The sequence below is a fragment of the Spea bombifrons genome, chromosome 3 (genome assembly GCF_027358695.1).
Source record: "Spea bombifrons isolate aSpeBom1 chromosome 3, aSpeBom1.2.pri, whole genome shotgun sequence".
Lineage (NCBI taxonomy): Eukaryota > Metazoa > Chordata > Amphibia > Anura > Pelobatidae > Spea > Spea bombifrons.
The window spans coordinates 47,946,421-47,968,488 of NC_071089.1; the positions used below are offsets into that span (position 1 = coordinate 47,946,421).

Consider the following 22,068-nt stretch of genomic DNA (forward strand, 5'->3'; position numbering starts at 1 on the left):
GGCTTTAATGCATTAGTATTAGAAATTTTTTTTTTAGATACCATTATTTTTATCATATCTAATTTACTATATAAAAAAAAATGAAGGTGATTTTTTGTTTTCTCTCTCTCTTTTTTTAAAAAAAATCTTTTACTCATCTTCAAAAACGAATGAAAAAAACTGCTAAATAGATTCTACTAATTGTCCTGAGTTTAGAAACCCCCAATGTTTTTATGTTTTTTTGCTTTTTTCTTCACGTTATGGGGCAATAAGTAGCAGTAGCGTTTTGCAATTTCAAAACCATTTTTCCCCCAAAGCTAGTCATTCTGCGCCATGTGCTATTTTGGGTATCTTTGAAGCTGGCCAATTAAATTTACCCCATATATTTTTGAAAACTAGACACCCCAAGGTATTTCAAATGCTGGTATTTTAACCCTTTCCATGCACTAATTCTCCCAATAGCCTTTGTCAAACTTTATGGCAGTAAACATTTTTTGTATTTTTTTCACACACGTTGTACTCCAGGTATAAATTCTCCGCTCCTGGTATATGTCACTGCCAAACAACACCCCAGTATGTGTTCCGCAACATCTTCTGAGCGCAGTGATACCCCACATGCATGGGTTTGTTAGGTTGTTCAGGGACTAAAAGGCCCTTTTTGAGAGGTGTGCATTTTTCAAATTGGAATTTTGACATTAAATTCTGCCCACATATCCTATTTCGGGTATCTTTGAAGCTGGCCAATACAGTTTACCCCATCAAACCTTGTATTTTTGAAAACTGGACACCCCAAGGTATTTCAAAAGCTGGTATTTTAACCCTTTACATGCCCTATTTCTACTACCAGCCTTTGTCAAAGTTTATGGTAGTAAAACTTTCTTGAAATTTTTTCATGCACGTTTTACTTCAGGTATAAATTTACAGCTCCTGGTATATGTCCGTGTCAAACAACACCCCAATATGTGTTCTGTAACATCTCCTGAGCCCAGTGATACCCCACATGCATGGGTTTGTTGGGAGGGAAAAGACCACCTTTGTGAGGTGTGTATTTTTTGCCATTTAGACATCAGGTCACTCTGTGCCCACGTCCCATATTTGGGACATCTTTAAAGCCGGCCAATTCAGTTTACCCCATCAAATCAGACATTTTTTTAAACTAGGCACCCTATGGGCATTTATAATGCCAATAGTTTAACTCTTTCCATGCGGGAATTTTTGTGAAGCGATAGAATTATATATATATAAACTAATGATAGTTAAAAAGTGCATATATATATATATATATATATATATATATATATATATATATATATATGCACTTTTTTGGTGACAGTGGGGAAAAAGTATTACATGTTTTTTAAAAAATTAAACTTTTTTTTAATTTTGTTTTTTAATTTTGTTTTACAAAGACACTGATTAGTGAACTGGGCTCCATTGACCTTGCATGGTTGAATGCAGTACCTGTATTCAACCTGCAGGAGGAGCTCGAGAGTTCTCAGGAGGGTCTGGATAGACCCTTTGTGAACCCATTGATTTTTCAGTTAGTGACGCCATCTTGTGAGTTACGGCAACGTTACATGATGGCACTTGTGGTTGCTCTTCGGGGGCTTTCCTCGATATCGAGGCATGTCAGCAACACCGTTTATGCATAGGAAGCGATTCCGATTGGTTCCTAAACTATTTTAGCCGGATGCGATCTTTGATGATCGGTGCAGCGGCGGCCGTTTTTCTTCCGGGGAGGGCAGATCCACGGTCAGCCTCACTTGTGAGGCTTCTGTGGATGCTGCAAAGCCGCCGATCGCGGCGAAAACGCCTGCAGCTGTACATGTAGGGGCTTTGTCGTTATTGCATTGCACTGCAAGCCCGTACATGTACAGGCTTTGTCGTTAAGGGGTTAAGATAAGTATTTTCTTATTATTTACTGTATAACGTATTTCCCCATGTATAGTCGAATACAGAATAGTGGAGCCAAGTCAAATGCAGGAGACGTCAATACAAGCCAGGGTCAAAGCCAAAATCACAGGAGTTTATTAAAGCGCAGCCAAAAAAAGGCACTATAACAGGCACTGATCTAGCATAACTGCCAGGTTTATATAGTCATTTAGATAGAATACCCTGACACAGGATGAAAAGGAGGCTTGGAACGCATAAGAGACATGTCCTTTAAGAGGCTGTTCGCATCCTGGAGGTAATGCGATTCCCTACAGCCAAAATTGGCCACTTGGGGGGGGGCGCGCGCACGCCTGACAGAGCTAGAAGCCATGCGGTCAGCATCGTGGGATCCTGGCGGCAGCTGCTGGTGTCGAGGGACTTCGGAGGGACGGCGGTTTGGGCGGAAGGAAGGTAAGTACTCCGTAGTTACAGTTATTACTTGTGTTGTCTTACTACTACCATGGAAGCAAAGACAGTGAATATTTTTTTTTTAACTTTTATTTAATGAGAATGCCTAGAAGATGATTGGCAGCCATTCAACCCTACGGAGAACGTTTTAACCAATTGATCAAACACTAATGGGCAGCTGCGTCGGAGACCCATAGCTGGCCATCTGAGCCCATTTTGCAGTTATACATCTACTCTGTATTTGGTACTCTAAGGGTTAATTTTAAAACAAATATACAGCTGATAGCTTTTATTGATTTGTCTGTCATAAATAAAGTAGATCTAAATAAAGCTTGTCTAGATAAGTTATTATAAGCAGGGATTTTACAATATGTGTTTTTCATTACAGATTTGTCTGGTTTGTACACTTTGTGCTGTGTTTTGGGTAAGTGTCAAATGCACACAATAATTAGTTGTAAAGGATAAAAGGAAAATGCTAAAGATGTTTCTATATAATGAAAAGAAACTACACTTTTATAATGAAAAGAAATTAAATGATGGAAAATCTAGAACACGGTGGCTTATGTATAGGGACTGCATCCTTCCACTATGCCAAAACCCATTTAATTATAGCACATTAATCATATTACACTAGATGAAGAACATTTGCAGTGCAAGCCAGCCTTTGTGAACAAAAAACATACAGTTGTGTAAAAAAGAAAGTACACCCTCTTTGAATTCTATGGTTTTACATGTCAGGACATAATAACAATCACCCTTTGTTAAAAACAAGTAAATACATTCACAGATGAACAACAACGCACAACATATGTGCGTTGTCATGATTTATTCAACAAAAATAAAGCCAAAATGAAGAGGCCATGTCTGAAAAATTAAGTACATCTTGTGATTCAATAGTTTACCTTTATCAGTATAGATAGAAGATCCAGCTCCACAAATAAGGGTTTAAAAATTCAAAATTTAATTAGACCAGTTAAAACATGATAGACAAAAAAAGGGAAAAAAGAGATGTGCTCAAGTGATTGAGAAAAAATACGCCAACGCGTTTCAAACCTTACGGTTCTTAATCATGGCCGTAAGGTTTTCAAACCGTAAGGTTTGAAACGCGTTGGCGTATTTTTTCTCAATCACTTGAGCATATCTCTTATTTTCTCTTTTTTTGTCTATCATGTTTTAACTGTTTTAACTGGTCTAATTAAATTTTGAATTTTTAAACCCTTATTTGTGGAGCTGGATCTTCTATCTATACTGTTATTTGGATTAACCGAGGATATGGCTCGGCCTTCTATCTCGTGCTCCCTGCAATTTGAAGCGTCTCTGCAAAACATCTAAATGTTGAGCTGGAGTTATCTTTGTTTTTTGTTACATTTATCAGTATCTCACATCTTATGGATGAATTTTCACCCCCCCCTCCTTAAAACATTGCTTCAGTTCATTAACGTTTGTGAGCATTTGTTTATACACAGCTCACTTAAGGTCCAGCCACAGCATTTTAATCGGGTTGAGGTCTGGACTTGTACTGTCATGAACTTTAACATGTAACATACTGAGGCTTGTAGAGTATGAGATGTAACTCTTGTTTTTCCCAATTTCTCTTGTTTTCCACTTTTGAATAATCTTGCTTACTGTAGAGTGATTGACTTTAAATTGTTATCCATTGTATAACCATTCTCAGATTGATGGGCAGCACCAATTGCTTCCCTGAGATCATTGCTGGTGTCCTTCCTCCTTGGCAATGTGTTAACACACACCTGATGCTCCAGCCCACCATATTTTGTGGACTCCACTCATGATCTTTTAAGTTCAGTTGTGTGAAAAAGAAAGTGCACCCTCTTTGAATCCTATGGTTTTAAATTTTAATGAGATAAAAGATAAATAAAGAGCAGTGCTCCGTTTGCAATAACTCTATATTAGTAGTGCTATGCAATTTTGTATTATATATAATACAAAATTGCATAGCACTACTAATATAGAGTTATTACAAACGGAGCGCTGCACTTTATTTATCTTTTGTTTGTTTTACTGTCACATAGGGGTTTACCCCCTTCATTCCCCTATAGACGTACCGGGACGTCCAAAAAACGCCCACTAAGAAACCCCTATGGACGTCCCGGTACATCCAGCCCTTCGTGCATCGTCAGGGACACATCCCTGCCGCTGCACGGGAGACCAGGCTGTCGTTTGACAGCTGTCCTGCCCTCCGATGAGGCACAGAGACTCTGCGATCTCTATGCAGGTCTTTGAGGACCTGCAGAGATCACAGTGTGATCGGTGCAGGGGGATCGTGGGGAGGGGAGTGAGAAACCATGTCTCTCACTCCCCCCCCCCGTCCTGAAAGAGAAAAGCAGAAAAAAAAGTTAATTCATTTAAAAAATAATATTAAATACATCGTTAAAATAATAATATAAATAATACAAAAAAAATTATAATGTGAGCTGTGATGTTATTGTGACATCACTGGCATGTTCAGAAGGTCCCTAGGAGGACCTCTAACCATTTCTGTGTAAAAATAATATATAAAAAATAAAAAAAAATGTAAAAAAAAAATAAAAAAAATATATAAAAAAAGATGATAAAAAAATTATTAAAAAACCTTACTTCCCATTGCCCTAGCATAACATCCAGCCAGTATAACCCTCCTGCCCCCGTTCACAACCCCCAAACCCATTAAGCCATAGGCATAAAAATTAAACAAAATTGTACACCTTATAGTATGCTCCCTGGTGCTGGGAAAGTCTGGAAAATCTATATAAATTAGGTATTTATGAAATCAGGACACCTGAATTAATAAACTTGGAGGGGATTTTCCATCACTTTACCTAATTTTGTGAGGATTCAGAGGGAAATTGTAAAAAAAAATTAGTTTATTTTTCTAATCTTCGCTAGTTTTTACTAAATTTCTCATTCTAAATTTTCAGCTAATCATCCAACTATGGTATCAAACGAAAGCTCTATCTCTCCTTGAAAAAACAATATATAGTTTATATGGGTACACTATTCACAGGAAAAGAGAATCATCGCTAAACCAACATACCCCAAAAATGGCAAAATTGCTCTGGGCTTTGAGGTACCAAAAACCCCTGGGATTGAAGGGGTTAAGTGCTGTCAGCTATTTTTTATATTCACTTTATATACTTTATCCATATATCTATTAGAAGCGCCGTTATTCACTTTATTTTTGTACATATTAATGAGATAAAATAGGCAGAACCAATATTCTATCACCTACACAAAATTATGGCACTTTTCATTATTACAGGATCACACCCACAATATGAATTTAAAAAGATACCCTATATTGTATCCCTGATCCTAAATTCTTTTAGATCACACCAAAATTTATAATCCAAAATGAGGTATTATATCACCACGATAGTTAATAAAGATATATTTTTTGTGAAAACACAATCTACAAAATATCTATATGATCTGTGCAGTGCACAAGATAAAACAGAAAAAGTATTGTCAAAACATGTAAAAATGAATCGACATAAATACAGCATATTATTGATTGGTTATCAGGCATGAATCACTGGCGAATCAAACAAGTTAATTTCCAGCCAGTCCACCCAGTAACCACAAATAAAAGAAAAGGCAATTATTAGGGTTGTAACAAAAAGATCACTATATATCACTGTTACTCTGTAGCAATTTAAAAAGACAAGTACTTGGAACATCTCTAGAGTATTAGTGCGAATTTTAAAAGATGCAAATAATTTCACATCTCAGAAAAATATACTTAATTACAGGTAACAATACATTTTACATCTATTGCCATTATCGCATAAGCAGTCATATACAATAATGAAATATATTATTTGCCCAAAGAAGGGATAAACTCTTCTATATTGAAGCAGACAAACGTCACCTCTATTCAGAATGATAAAACACCATTATATGTACCACCACTTGTTGCTGTGGTCCAACTGTTCCTTGTAGATATAAATCTAAGTTCAGTGTAAAAATTGTGGAAAGAAAAATAACTTTCTGAAAATTAGGCAATTGCCACAAAATTCCAATTTGCCAGGAAAATATAGTAAATATTAAAAATTATTAGACAACCAAAGTAATTATGACAGTAAAAATAGGGTCCAAAATTTTGAAACTCCAAAATCAATTCTTCCCCTGGCTTTGTTTCAACATAAACTTTTAACAACCATGCTTATTACCATAATCTCCACCGATTGATTGAAATCCTCGGATCAGAATTCTGGATATTACTTCATAGCATTTCAAATCTATTTCCATTATTCACTGCTAGGAGACGTTTATCCTTGACCAGATAGTGTATCTCTAGAAGAGAATACCTTCTTGGTAATAAATTGGTATCAATGAGCTTGCAGTGTGGCAACCTATGGAATTTACGTTTGTAGTTACTACTAAACTAACCATTTTTTTAAAGACTTACTGAAGCAGCTATTTTAATCAAAGCTTCTTTGTTCTCAATATAGAGAGAAAAAGAAAAAATCCTTTATACAATTTAAAGCAAACAAGATGGCTCTGACTCCATTTTGTGTTTGTGTGAGTGTAATATTCTAAAATATACTGCACTTGCTTTTCAGCCTAAAATATTTGACATCACATAGTATTTGTAGTAAACCAAAAATCCACTCATCTGATTAGTATTAGATACTTTCAGAACACCCCAAGTAACTTAATCACATGTATCCCAGTATTACACAAAAGTCATATATTCCACTTCATTATTAATTTTCTCTCAAAAGATAATTCTGGTGCTAAATGCAATCCAGTGTTCCTGCTAATTGTTCCACTTCAATCCAGGATTGCATTTTATCAGTTTATATAGTTAAATTACTCAGTTCGATTAGCCATGTGTTCAGTGTGTACTGCTACTACTTTATGATTTCACCTTTGGTGAGTTGTTTGAGAACAACATAATCATGATGTATGACCATCTAAATGAGTAGCAAATTTCTAGTTATCCTGCATTAAATAAATGTATATAAACTTTGCTGTCTCTTTTTATCTAGTGGGGCAAGAAAGGTCTGGCAATCCTCTTTTGTGTCTTACAGTTTCTTGCAATGACTTGGTAAGTATTTTATATTTATTTCATATTTAGTCCACTTGTTACTAAGTTATTTTGTTCTAGTACATTTTCTGATAATACATATTTATGTGTGTGTATGTATACGTGTGCATATATATGTGTGTGTGAGTATGTATATGTGTGTGTGTGTTTGTATGTATGTGAGTTTGTGTATGGCTGGGTGTATGTATATGTGTGTGTGTGTATGTATATATATCTGTGTGTATGTAATATGTATTTAATTGCAAAACAAACTGAAATCTTTGGGCTGTGGCAGAATTAACCAATAACATTCAAACTCATGTTAAATAGAAGTCATTACACACCTGCTGTAAGGACACTGGGTGCCGGATCAGGTAGGAGTCTCTATGCAGGGGCACGTTCGGGCTCAGAGCATGTCTGTAGGCAGGCTGATGTATCCAGTTCAGGGCTGCACTCCACTTTAGCCTTAGTCTTTCTCTCGGGCGCTATCTATAGGTGTTCTGATCACCTGCAGTATACAAGACCAGGAACACAATGCTCTAGCGCTGAGGCTAGGATGATGCCTGGTTTATTATGAGCCTTAATTGATCGAACGAGGGGCAGGTATGTCAAGAGCATGCAGGAACTACATGGCCTAAGGAGAGGCAGAAGGAAACAGCAACAGCAAGATTCACCTGGTGGAATAGTGGGTAACTGATTCACCTAGAATCCACAGTGTTGCAGGTTCCAATCCCTTCGGTTCTTGACACCTGCCACCATTTAAAGTGACTCTGATTAATCACAAATAAAGTTCTAGTAGGATTTACCTGACATTTGCTTAGTTGCATCTCAGAGAAAAAGCCATGGTCCGCAGAGAGCTTCCAAAGCATACAGTGAAAGAAAAAAATATTTGATCCCCTGTTGATTGTGTATGTTTGCCAGCTGACAAAGACATGATCAGTCTAAAATTTTAATGATAACAAAAGAAAATCCATAATAACGCATTTCAGATAAGTTATACATTGATTTGCATTTTAATAAGTATTTGACCCCTTTGCAAAACATGACCTAGTACTTGTGGCAAAACCCTTGTTGGCAATCACAGAGGTCAGACGTTTCGTGAAGTTGGCACCCAGGTTTGCACACATCTCATGAGGGATTTTGTCCCACTCCTCTTTGCAGATCCTCTTCAAGTCCTTAAGGTTTCGAGGCTGACGTTTGGCAACTGGAACCTTCAGCTCTTTCCACAGGTTTTCTATGGGATTAAGGTCTGGAAACTGGCTAGACCACTCCAGGACCTTAATGCACTTCTTCTTGAGCCACTCCTTTGTTACCTTGGCCGTGTGTTTTGGGTCATTGTCATGCTGGAATACCCATCCATGACCCATTTTCAATGCCCTGGCTGAGGGAAGGAGGTTTTCACCTAAGATTTGACGGTACATGGCCCCATCCACCGTCCCTTTGATTCGGTGAAGTTGTCCTGTCCCCTTAGCAGAAAAACACCCTCAAAGCATAATGTTTTCACCTCCATGTTTGACGGTGCGGATGGTGTTCAGGTGCAGCTGCAGGGGGTGCACAGACGCCCGATCAACAGCTGCAGACCTCGCTTTACTGCTCCCTAATTACTACCCACTGGCAAGTAATGCCGAGCACGGGATACGACGTCATCCCTGCGCTCTGCAGCAATAGCTGGCACATAGTGGTGAGGGAGTAGTAAAGCTAGGTCTGAAGTGACAGACCTTGCGCTCCCACCACAGGATACAGGATGGAGGCTGAAGGATGGTGGAAGAGGTAAGAGACGGGGAGAAAGGGTTGTAAGGGCAGTGTATGTATGTTTTTGTAAGCTTGTGCGTGTGTATGGGCCGGTGTGTGTAAGAGCAGTATAGGTATTTGTTAGCTGGTGTGTAAGGGCAGTGTACATGTATATGTATGTGTGTAAGGGCAGTGTACATGTATATGTATGTGTGTAAGGGCAGTGTATGTGTATATGTGTGTTTATGGGCAGGTGTGTGTAAGGGCAGTGTATGAGTATAGGTGTGTGTGTAAGGGCAGTGTACGTGTATATATGTGTGTAAGGGCACTATGTGTATATGTGTGTCCACCATAGAAGTGTCGGTAGCGGAGGTTGTCTAAGCCAGACGCTAGGGAGGTCGGGGGTGCATTGGTAGGTCGAGGGGGCATATCTAGGGAGCATAAAGCACATCAGGGGGGTGCAGAGTGGCACGTCAGGGGGTTGCATAAAGCAAATCTGGGTGGGCATAGAGCATATCTGAGGGGGCAGAGAGGAATATCAGGGGGGCAGAGGGGAATATCTATAAGTAAGGTAAGGTGCATTTTGAATTAAGGTGGTGGACCTTAAAATGGCTATTGGCTTTCCAAATTTCTGTTTATATATAACATATACTGACTAACTGTATAATAGATACCAAAAATGTTAAAATACATGTATTACTGTTTATTAGATAAAACACTGTGTTACCATTCCACTGTGTATTTTTTCTTTAACTAACCCTTGGCTGCTAAGCCATTTCCCACCCTGGTGCTAAATTGGTTTTCGGCATTTTGGTGCATCTCACGTTTAAATGTGTTTATAAGTAAGTTTTTTGGGAAAAACTATACAAACCCCAGCAGATTCCAAATATACATTTTTATATGTGTATGTCTCATTAGGTTTGCAAAATAAAGTCAAAAATTGGAAAAAAGTGTAATTTTTCACTTCCGACTCAATAAAAACTAGTTTGTAATTATATTTTTCTAAACTCTAATATCAAAAGCTGTGTTGCTAAATATTTGTAGTAGGTAACCAGTCTAAAATAAACAGAAATTGAGAACAGTAGACTGTGTTATTCTAATATTTTATTGCTAAAAGTTACATTTATTAGACTATCACAAAAGACATCTTTAAATTGAATGCATGGCTGCCGTCAATTAAACAGCTCTAGCTGCCTGGGATGCTAAATTATGCCAACAAAACAATATATTTTTAGAAACTACACCCCCAGCTGCAGCAAATGAGGTCTTATTTGTATTCGTATCACAAATCTGACGTGCACAACAAATAAGTGAATATCACACTTATAAAAATTTTAAAAAATAAATAAATAAATTAAAAGCGACAAGTTCATTTATGTCTTGTGCACTCCTGTCTTGTACCATAATTTAACTTTCCAGCTGTCTAGAGCTGTCTAATTGCAGGCATCACCCCTAAATGTTTTAAGACAATTTTTAACAAGATTTTCAAATCTGCCATATTTGAAGTTAAAGTGTTCTAGACATCTGGGAAGTTAAATTAGGTTACATAAAGTACACATTTCAAAAAACTACACCCCTTGGAGCTTCAAATGAGGGGCTACATGTATTTCTGAGACAAAAGTTGAGTGCACAAATAATGACGGAATATGTCGCCTTGGCTAGAAAATATGTTTTTTCTAACCATAGCGACATGTTCATTTGTGTCTTGCCCACTCCAGGTTTGTACTAGAAACACATGCAGTGCCATGATGCGCCAAGGGGTGTAGTTTTTGCAAATGTGTACTTTTTGTGCCATAATTTAACTTCCTAAGTGAGCAGTAATGCCACGTCAAGGCTTCAACCCTAATTAATGACCATTCCACACGCCTTTCATATCTCCATTCACTCGCAGAAGCCAAACCATACTTTCCATACATTCACTCACAGAAGCACACACCATTCTTTCCCCTTAAAATCCCAAAGAAATTATGGTAAAGGGAGAAAAAAATAATATTTGCAGTTAATTTACAGTTCATCAGGATTTCAAAAGTTGCCTCCCTCTACCATTGGCTAAATTTAACCCCATGATCAAAGGGATCATGGGGTTAAAATTTAGTATCGGCCATTTTTAAAAAGGGAATGTGACTTTTCATAGCTATATGATCACTGTGGTAACACTGGCTACCACAGTGATCATTTAGCTAGAATACTTACATTTTTTTTTTTTTAAAAAAAGTTAAACTAGTTTATGTTTAGATAATTTAATTTTGATCTTTATTTATCTGAGACCCCCAAATAATTTTTTTACTTTTTTTTACATTTTTATTTTTTAACTTAATATTTTTTATTCTTTCTTTTACAAGCCTTATACCGTTGGAAAGGTGAGGCGATTACCTTTCCAACGGTATATGTTGGGGGTCTGTAGCTGCTGAGATACAGGCATCTAAGCAGCATGCCCCCATACCTCTTTAAATGACAATTGTCAGCTTTCAATAAAGTTGCGCGGTGACGTCATCGCGTCATTACACGCGACGTCACCGGCCGGATCGGGTGGCCCCGGTGATGCCCTTCAATGTGAGGGGCAGATCGCCGGGGTAGGTGGTGATGGAGGTCCACAGACCTCCATCAACGTAGGGTAGTACTAGTGACGGCACCATGCCGTCGTTAGCAGTCAAGGGGTTAAAATAGCACCAAACTTTTAGGGTGCGGTCTATAATCGGGTGCGGCCTATAATAGAGTGTAAAATTAAATTGTAAGAAGGAACTACCTCTATATACACTCACTGACCACTTTATTAGGTACACCTTGCTAGTACCGGGTTGGACCCCTTTTTAGGGCTGCAAAAATCGATTACTTGGCCGATTATTTTTTCGATTAATCGGATAAAAAAATGCAATTTTTCTTCAATTTAAAATAATGTAATAAAAAACTTACAATTTACACTTTCATCTCTTTATTGCAATGGCCTCTCTCTCTCTCTATTCACATTCTTATTTTACTGACATAATAATAAAAGCTACAAGAACCCAAACACAGTGTTTCTCAAACTAGGTTTTAATACAAAGTTATTAGTAAATATTAATTCATATGTTAACTATTTTTCATATTTAATAAAAACTATGAGAAAAAAAGCCTTGTTTAAATTTTTTTTATTTACCAAACTGCCCCCGGTTATGCGCATCTGACCCCCAGCTTGCCACTCCGCCCCCATATATGCCTTATACCTCATATGCCAGATTCCACTGTGCCCCCTGATATGCCACTGTGCCACTGATATGCCTTGTACTCCTTATATGCCAGTGATATGCAACTGAGCCCCCTGAAATACCTTTTACCCCCAGATATGTTTTATGCCCCCCTGATATGCCTAATATCGATATGCCTTAAACCCCCTATATGCCACTGAGCCCCCTGATATACCTTTTACCCCAGATATGTTTTATGCCCCCCTGATATGCCTAATATCGATATGCCTTATACCCCCTATATACCCTGAAATTCATAATACCCCCCATACACCACTATAACTCACCCATACACCACTCTGGCTCCTCCCCCTCCCATACTCCACTCTGGCTCCTCCCCCTCCCATACTCCACTCTGCCTCCTCCCCCCCATACTCCACTCTGCCTCCTCCCCCTCCCTTACATCACTTTGGCTCCTCCCCCTCCCATACATCACTTTGCCTCCTCCCCCTCCCATACATCACTTTGCCTCCTCCCCCCTCCCATACTCCACTCTGCCTCCTCCCCCTCCCATACATCACTTTGACTCCTCCCCCCTCCCATACTCCACTCTGCCTCCTCCCCCTCCCATACTCCACTCTGCCTCCTCCCCCCTCCCATACTCCACTCTGCCTCCTCCCCCCTCCCATACTCCACTCTGCCTCCTCCCCCTCCCATACTCCACTCTGCCTCCTCCCCCTCCCATACATCACTTTGGCTCCTCCCCCTCCCATACATCACTCTGCCTCCTCCCCCTCCCATACTCCACTCTGCCTCCTCCCCCTCCCATACATCACTTTGCCTCCTCCCCCCTCCCATACTCCACTCTGCCTCCTCCCCCCTCCCATACTCCACTCTGCCTCCTGTCGACACAAGGGAGCCGGGTAGAGAGGCAGAGTGGCGTATGGGAGGGGGAGGAGCCAGAGTGGTGTATGGGAGGGTGGCTCCCATACACCCCTCTGACTCCTCCCCCCTCCCATACACCTCTCTGCCTCTCTACCCGGCTCCGTTACTGACAGGCACTTTCACTGCAGCTTCTTAGAAGCCTCAGCGTAAGTGAAGGGCAGTAACGGAGGCTGTCTGTGCGATGCAGACCCTCACCGGCTGACAGAGAGGCACAGACAGCCTCCGTTACTGCCCTTCACTTATGCTGAGTCTTCTATGAAGCTGCAGTGAAAGTGCCTGTCAGTAATGGAGTCGGGAGAGAGGCAGAGTGATGTATGGGAGGGGGAGGAGTCAGAGAGGTGTATGGGGGGGGACGGAAGTGAGAGACCGGCCGACAGTGAGGGGAATCCCGGTCTCCTGCAGCGTTGCGGGGGATCTGGATTATAGTATTATAATCCGATCTCTGTTTGAGGTCGGATTATATAAAGAGAGGAGTTTTTCCAGAGCATTTGCTCTGAAAAAACCTCTTTTTATAATCGATAAAAATCGATTCAACGAATCGATAATTAAAATCGTTGACAACGATTTTCATTATCGATTATTATCGATTTTATCGATTAGTTGTTTCAGCCCTACCCCTTTTTGCCTTCAGACATCCCAGTAGATCAGCAGTTTATGAAATACTCACACCAGCCCGTCTGGCACCAAGAACCATGCCATGTTCAAAGTCACTTCAATCCCCATTCTTCCCCTGTCTGGTGCTTGGTTTGAACTTCAGCAAGTTCTCTTGACCACGTCCACATGCCTGAATGCATTGCTGCCATGTGATCGACTGATTAGCTATTTGTGTTAACAAGCAATTGAACAAGTGTACTTAATAAAGTGACCAGTGAGTGTATATCTTAAAGAATGGAGGGCCTCCACTTTTTGGTAGGGAGTGGATAAAAGCGCTTGGGATGCCAGAAGTATTCATGTCATGTGTTGAATCAAAAGCAGACCAGACTAAACCGGATTGAGGAGTTGCAAGAGAAGTATGTACCAGTGTTTGATGGCCAGTTGGGGACTGTAAAGGGACAACACGTTTCCTTGGAATTAAAGGAAGGAGCAACACCAAAACTTTTTAAAGCAAGAAGAAACACACAACGTAACTTACACATACTGACACCTTAACTAACATATCCAGGAGCACACACACCAGTATACTCAAGCACTCACACATATGCAGACACACACTAACTTACCCAGACAGACATGTACACTAACACACAAACTAACATACCAGGACACACACAATCACCACACAGTGTAAGCTGCTGCGCTAGTACTGCAGGGTCACGCAGCATAACCCAGTTCAACCCCGCCCCTCCTTGGAATTAGGAGAATTCTCGGTGGGGACAATTTCCCCTGACTCCGCCCAACCCATATCGGCTCATGTCCCTAATGTTTGGTTTTGCCAGTGTTCTACCGGCAAAACTAAAGCTTGAAACTCTGTTTTATATTATATTACTAATATCAGTAAAATAGTAATATTAAGCCTATTTTTGCTCAATAGAAATTTTGATTTAGACTGGATACTGAATGCTAAATTGGTAAATTTAATCTCTGATCTTTATTTTTTCAGGTATAGCCTCTCATATATTCCCTTTGCAAGGTATGTTGTGGAACACAAAATTTTGTATATTTATTACAAAACGTATTACAGCAATGTCTAAAATTAAAAAATGAAAGTTTTGAAACCTATTTGATTATACATTGTACATGTTGGAAAATTGCAGTACCTGAGCACACAAGCAAAACCATGTGTGTCCAAAGTCAGGGGGTGCCAAGGAGGGAAGTAAACAAGCAGTGTAAAGACCATAATTAGCTTGATCAGGATAACTTTATCACTACCCCATGTGTGTTTAGACTCCCCATACTGTGTTAGCCTCTACAACTTCTGATGGGAGGCCGTTACACTTATCCACCAACACTTATCCACCAACTTATCAGTTGTGTATGTGTCCATTTGAAATATGTCTAACTATGTTTAATGCTTTCTTTTTTGTTTCCAAAAGGGATGCCATTTTAAAATGCTTCACAAGCTGCTTCAGTTAAGTTTCATGACCAAGGCATCTTCTACGTGAAGTGAAGAATAATGCTTGCTCAGGAGAATTCTGCAGGATTTACATGCTGTATTCCACTTCATTCAAAATTTAAAATATTGTTTGTATATGTTTTTTAAAGTATCCCTTATATTTAAATACTACCATATAAATACAAATATAAGAAAATGGCACATTCCACTGCAGTAGAATATTTCTGCTTGCTGACCATTTAGAAAGCTAATGATTGAATTTCAGTACATTTCTGGTGCCTTATTCATTAATAATTTTTAAAGTTTTTGAGCATTGTAGATTGAGGATATAAATCCGCCTTCAGTCTAATAAATTGTTAATGTGAATGTCACTCTATCTATTAAAGAACTAAGAAATATCTTTTTTTGTTTGAATGTCTTTAAGTCCTAAGATAGTTAAATATATTTGGTTGGTTATTTGCAGTTGGTGTATTGAAAGCTGTGATATTGGAATATTGTAAATTTGTGGCAAATAGGGTGTTAAACGGCATGTCAGGGAGGCAGAGTGCCATATAGGGGTGTATAAGGCATATCTGGGGCAGAGTGGCTAACGGGTTAAAAGGCATATCTAGGAGGCAGAGGGGTTATAAGGTATATCTAGGGGATATATGTGCATAATTGGGGGCAGAGTGGCAAATAAAATGAAATAAAAACATTTTTTTTTATTAGATAATTATATCATACATCAGATACAACATAACAAGGATAAGGTACGTAACCAAGTTTAACAGAGTACCTGGCAGTAACCTGCACAAACCTGTAGCTCCGTAGGGCCAGGCGGCCTGTGTGTGCTGCCCCCCAAGTGTGAAAGTACCAAAAACTGAGAGAGAGGGGGAGAAGGGGGGGGTAGAGGGTGGGACCGTAGAGGATAACAAAAGGGAAATGTATGTACGCCCTTATTTAAGAATCTCCTCTGCTTCCTCAGAGGACACGAAGGCTAGCCAACATGCCCACACACCAGTGAAAGCTTTCATCCTGTCAGAGGTCAGATAAACCAGTTCTTCCATAGTTCTAATTTCCTCCACTTTGGAACCTCTTTGCATTTTTAAATATGGGGATCAGACAACGGGCAGCATTAAAGAGGATTTCATGGACACCAACGATCCATTCAAATTAAGCAGGAGCCCAACACTCTGAGAGAGCCACAGCCCGTCGCTCCCTCCACGCATCGGAAAACCCCTACCCAAAATGGCGTAAATTTATGGCAACTCCACCATATGTGTAGGAACAAACCTCGCACCTCTAACAAGTCGGATCACTCCCCGGGAAAATCCTACAGATGTACTCAGGAGTTCTGTACCACATAGTTAGCACTTTGTCGGTGTTCTCGTGAATCTTAGATGCAATTGAGCACTTGTGTGCCATAATGCAATTTTTTCCCATTGTTGGTCAGAAAGAGATTCCCCCAAGGCTTCGTCCCACTTCCCCATGAAGGGCGGAGGTGTGGAAGGTCTTTCTACCAATAGTAAATGGTATGTCCTCGAGATTCCTCTCCGTGACATCCCCTCCATCCGCATGAGCTGTTCAAACTCATTCATATCTTTCCTCAGGTTGTGTTTACCTGGAAGACCTGATAAGTAACATACTAGTTGATTAAAGTTATAGCGTCGAAGGGTAGTATGCATGTTCAAAGGGGAGCGGCCCCCACTCCTCTGACAATAAGGCATCAGATGAAAGGCTTAATGATCTCAGGAACCCACCTTCCATCCCTGGAAAGAAATCCAAATTACCGTCTATAGCCATCAAAAGAGAGGGGGAGGACGAGAGAGTCCTCCCCACCCTTCTGCTGCGCCACACCCCCAATAAGGCTCGTACAAAAGGGTTGGGACAGGACAAAGTCTGGAAGGCCCCTGGGCAGAGCCACATGCTCGTATTCAAGTGGAAGGATATTCATCTTAATTACGATTACCCGTCCATGCCAAGAGATATGAGATCGTCTCGCAATTGATTCTGCAAAGAAACCACCTATATGGGAACGAGCCCCACGCGACTGCCACTTCACCTGGTGGCAAGGTCACGTACAGGGCCTCTGTTTTTTTAGCACTAATTTTAAAGTTAGACAAAGACCCATAAATCTGCAATTCCTTTTGTATATTAGGGAGAGATATAGTGGGTTGGGATACCGCGGAAAAGCAGGTCATCAGCATATGCAGACACATTGAACTGTTGACCCGACAATCCAGAACATACACATCCGGATTGTCCCTAATGGCCTGCAGCAATGGTTCAAGAAAGAGGGCAAACAGAAGCATAGAGGGGACTGTCCTGTTGCGTCCCATTGCAAAAGCCTCATTTAGTGGAATGTGCACCAAGGGGAGGAGAACAGGGAGGTGATCCAGTTGAGCCACAGCGGTCCAAAACCCATGGAGCAAAGAGTCTGGAGCAAAGTCCCAGGCTACCCTGTCGTACGCTTTCTCAGCGTCTGTGGACAAGAAAAGGATCTTCTGGCCAAATGTCTGGGCAGTGTAGAGATAGTGTTTAAGGCCCTGTATGTACCGCCCCACCCAGCCTGGGATAAACCCTGTCTGGTCTTGGTGTACCAGCTGGCCTAGCAATGTTGGAGTCTGGTAGCAAGGACCTTAGCAAATATTTTTAAGTTAGTATTTAGTAGAGATATGGACCTGTAGTTCGGGCACAGCAAGGGGACTTGCCCTCTTTAGGCAACAAAGAGATTGTGGGTAAAGTCGCTCCCTCTCCCTAATGGCATTTAGCATAGATGTAAAGGGCATTTGCAAATGGCGCCAAAATACTCGATAGTACCTCAGTGGAAAACCATCAGGCCCTGGGGCCTTCCCGGCCGCCATGGACTTCATCGCCACCCAGAACTCCTCTACTGTGATCTGTCTTTCTAGGTCCTCGGATTGTGCAGGGGAGATATACGAGGGGGGACATGAGACTGGTCTCCTCATCGTTTTAATTTTACTGATATAAAGCGTCTGCTGTTTAGCGATCAGTGCCCGAGCTAGTATTGGGACCTAGTGCGCAGAAAAGAGCACTGTATGCTGTAGTTAATCAACCACCCCTAAGCGCTACCATTTCTAAATAGGGATGTTGATCACACACGTCTTTATGCCTGGCCTCTAAGGTCACTATGAGTTGGTGAAAGGTCAGAGAACTCACAAGACCGCAGCCGCTTTAGGTGAGAAGCTCTGCTGACAAGGATTCACCACGTGAGTGATAAGCCGACCCCTGAGTCCGCATTGTCCTGAAAAAAAGTGTTCCAACTGGGTGTCCTACTCCTTGTCTGAGAGTAACAATTCATTTAGCCGTCGTGATGTCCTATTTGGACGATACAGCCAAGCCCTGAGTCACCTATAGTGACACCTATTTCACAGTCCTCCAAAAGCTCTAAGTGATAGTGCTTCATCAAGAGGATATCGATCCTGGAATAAGACCTGTGAGGTGTAGAGTAGCCAGTGTAATCCCTCCCTTCCACGTGAGCCGCACTCCAACAGTCCACCAGTCTATGTTTATGTAAGATAGAGTTGAAGCATCGAATTAGGGAGGCTGGAGCGCAGGAGGACCTTGCAGAGGTGTCTACACGGGGATCCGGTGGCAAATTAAAGTCAGCCCCAAGGATAGGGATACCCTGCTTAAGCTCCATACTGGAGCATAGTATCAAAGACAGGACAACACATTGACCTCTATTAGGAAGGTAAAGAGTGGCAATTGTCCAAAAATTTTATAAAGTGCACTCGGTGTTAAATCCAATACAAATAAACGGAACCTGATGTATACAGATATTTCTGGTTCCGTCAGTCTTGTAGCAATTATCTTAAAGAAAAAACATAGACACAACCAATAGTTCAATGCAGTCCAAATCAATATTCCCTCCCCAGGTGTTGAATACACTCACAAAGGAGAAGGTAATGCAAAGCTTTTCAGAAATTATGCCCGGAATCTCCAGGTGCCTCCAGACTTGTGACGGCGGATGCCCGATAGAAGAAAAGGAATGATATCCTTGATGTAGAAAACTTCCGTTTTATTTCGGTATTAATATAAAATAAATAAATAAAAGCAATTTATAGAATCGCGAATATAAAACCAATAGATAAATGTTACTGCAGTTTAGAACGCAAGTTTCCCTCGTTTAGAGCATTGACAGTGGTGAATGTAAACATCTGGTCATGGATCTTTCCCTTGACAAATGTAAACCTGCCATCAAGATCATCCCTGACTGCCATAGTGGAAAATGGGTCGCGAAAACAAAATAGCCGTTCCCTTTGATTTAGAGGGAATGAAAGAACATTTAGCGTCTGAGCCCAAGCACCCCTACAGTTCGTCTCCTGCAAAAAGATTACAGAGGCCCTAGCGAGTTTAAGCTCTCCCAGTACCCTAGATCTCTTTTCGGGGGTGTTAAGATGTTAAGAGTGAGGCATTTCAACAAATCCAAAAGTTAGAAGAGGTAAAGCGGTGGGAGGGAGAAACAGGTAAGAAGAGATGAGGAGAGAAGAAAAGGAGAGAAAGAAGGAAGAAAAAAACCTAGGGGATCAATCAGACACACAAGGCCTAGTTACTCCCAGGCGCCCCAGATGACGTGGTTAACAGCAAGGTCTTGAATGGATGAGGAATTGCAGCTCCGTGGGGCAATACTTGTTATTGTGAAACGAACAAGAAATAAGACAGAAAAACAGAAAACATAAGCTTGCACAACAATCCACCTCCTAAAGTCAATACTTTGTAGAGCCACCGTTTGCAGCAATTACAGCTAAAAGTCTCTTGGGGTACGTTTCTATAATCTTGGCACATCAAGCCACTGGGATTTTTGGCCATTCTTTAAGGCAAAACTGCTCCAGCTCCTTCAATATGGATGGGTTCTGCTGGTGTACAGCAATCTTTAAGTCATACCATAGATTCTCAGTTGGCTTGAGGTCTGGGCTTTGACTAGGCCATTCCCAGACATTTAAATGATTCCCCTTAAACCACTTGCTTTGACAGTATGCTTAGGGTCATTGTCCTGCTGGAAAGTGAACCTCTCAAATCTCCATAAAATTGAAACAGGCTTCCCTCAAGAATTTCCCTGTATTTATTCCCATCCATCATTTCTTCAGTCCTGACCAGGAGCATTTTCCTTGATGGCCAAAAAGCTACATTTTAGTCTCATCTAATACCTTCTTCCATATGTTTAGGGAGACTCCCACATGCCTTTTGGTGTTCAGCAATCACTTTTTTTTCTGGCCACTCTTCTGTAAAGCCCAGCTTTGTGGAGTGTACGGCTTAAAGCGGTTCTATGGACATACACTCCAGTCTTCGCTGTGGAGCTTTGCAGATCCTTAAGATTTATCTTTGGTCTCTTTATTGCCTCTCTGATTAATGCCCTTGTTGCCTGGTCTGTGAATTTGGTGGCAGGTTTGTTGTAGTGCCGTATTATTTCCATTTCTTATTAATGGATTTAATGGTGCTCCATAGAATGTTCAAAGATTCAGATATTTTTTTTTATAACCCAGCCCTGATCTGTATTTCTCCGCAACTTTGTCCTGTTTGGCGACATTCTTGGTCTTCATGGCGCCACTTGCTTGGTGTTGCCATTTGCTCAGTGGTGTTGCAGACTTTGGGCCCTTCCAGAACAGGTGTGTATTTACTGAGATCATGTGACACTTACACTGCATACAGGTAGACTTTGTTTAACTAATTATGTGACTTCTGAATGTAATTGGTTGTACCAGATCTTATTTAGGGACTTCACAGCAAAGGGGGTGAATACATATGCACGTGGCACTTTTCCATTTTTAATTTTTTAGATTTGTTTTTTTAAAAGTTATTTTTCACTTCACCAATTTGAACTATTGTATGTATTACATGAACTCCAAATAAAAATCCATTCTAATACCAGGTTGTAATGCAACAAAACAGGAAAAATGCCAAGGGGGTGAATACATTTGCAAAGGCACTGTAAATAGTTTTTACCATAAGCATATATTTTATGTTCTAGGGCTTTGTCAAGTGGACATGCTTTCATAAAAATAATAGCACAGAAATACTGTATTTGCTCAATTAGAAGATGACCCTGATTATAAGACAACCCCCCAAAATTTGAATATTAATTTAGAAAAAAAAAGAAAAAGCCTGAATATAAGACTACCCTATGAGAAAAAAGTTTTACTAATAAATATTAATTCACATGTAAACAATTTTTCATATTTCATAAAAACTTTTTAAAAAATGTAATAAACTTCCTTTTATTTGCCAACCTGCCCCCAATATTATGCAATATATATGCAATATCTGCCCAACCTGGCCTGGACCTGACACTATATTTTGTGTCCTATGCCAATGCTAACTCTATGAATCTAAAATTTACGTTTGAACATCACAAAGATACAATCTCTTTTCTAGATTTACAATTGGGGGTGGAGCCTAATACTCTGGATAACTTGACCCGTTTTCGTAAGAAGGTTGCTGGAAACACTGTGCTGCATGCAAGTAGATGTCCCCACTGGAAAATTTATAAGACTGAAAAGGAATTGTTCCACTCAGGATTCATTTGATAAGCAGGCCACTGAACTTAAAAACAGGTTCAGAGCTAGAGGCTATAGAGCCAAGGATATAGATAGGGTCTGTTCTAATGCCAAAACAGAGAGAGCATCTTCTTATTGACTGATGTGGAGACACCAAGAAGAGGTGAATTGGTGGATACTGCCTTCATCACTAACTACAGTGTAGAGTTCAACCAAATTAGAAATATCTTACCAAAAAATCTATCTATTCTTAAAACTGATGAGACTTATGCTAAAATTCTCAAACTGGAAATTAAGTATATTTCTAAGCGGCCGCATACCCTGGGTAAT

General features: G+C 40.3%; 1 protein-coding gene across 2 annotated transcripts in view; it reads left to right on the forward strand.

The window, feature by feature from the left end:
• Window positions 1-15,639, forward strand: part of SFT2D1 (SFT2 domain containing 1) — a 41,338-nt gene extending 25,699 nt beyond the window's left edge. The window contains exons 5-8 of one of the 2 annotated variants that reach the window (XM_053461334.1): window positions 2,708-2,743; window positions 7,311-7,369; window positions 14,789-14,818; window positions 15,222-15,639. In XM_053461334.1, the coding sequence (XP_053317309.1) occupies window positions 2,708-2,743; window positions 7,311-7,369; window positions 14,789-14,818; window positions 15,222-15,261 (165 nt within the window). In that variant the 3' untranslated portion in view covers window positions 15,262-15,639. The remainder of the gene's footprint in view (window positions 1-2,707; window positions 2,744-7,310; window positions 7,370-14,788; window positions 14,819-15,221) is intronic. The other variant, XM_053461335.1, reaches the window with a different exon arrangement.
• Window positions 15,640-22,068: the final 6,429 nt, after the last annotated feature.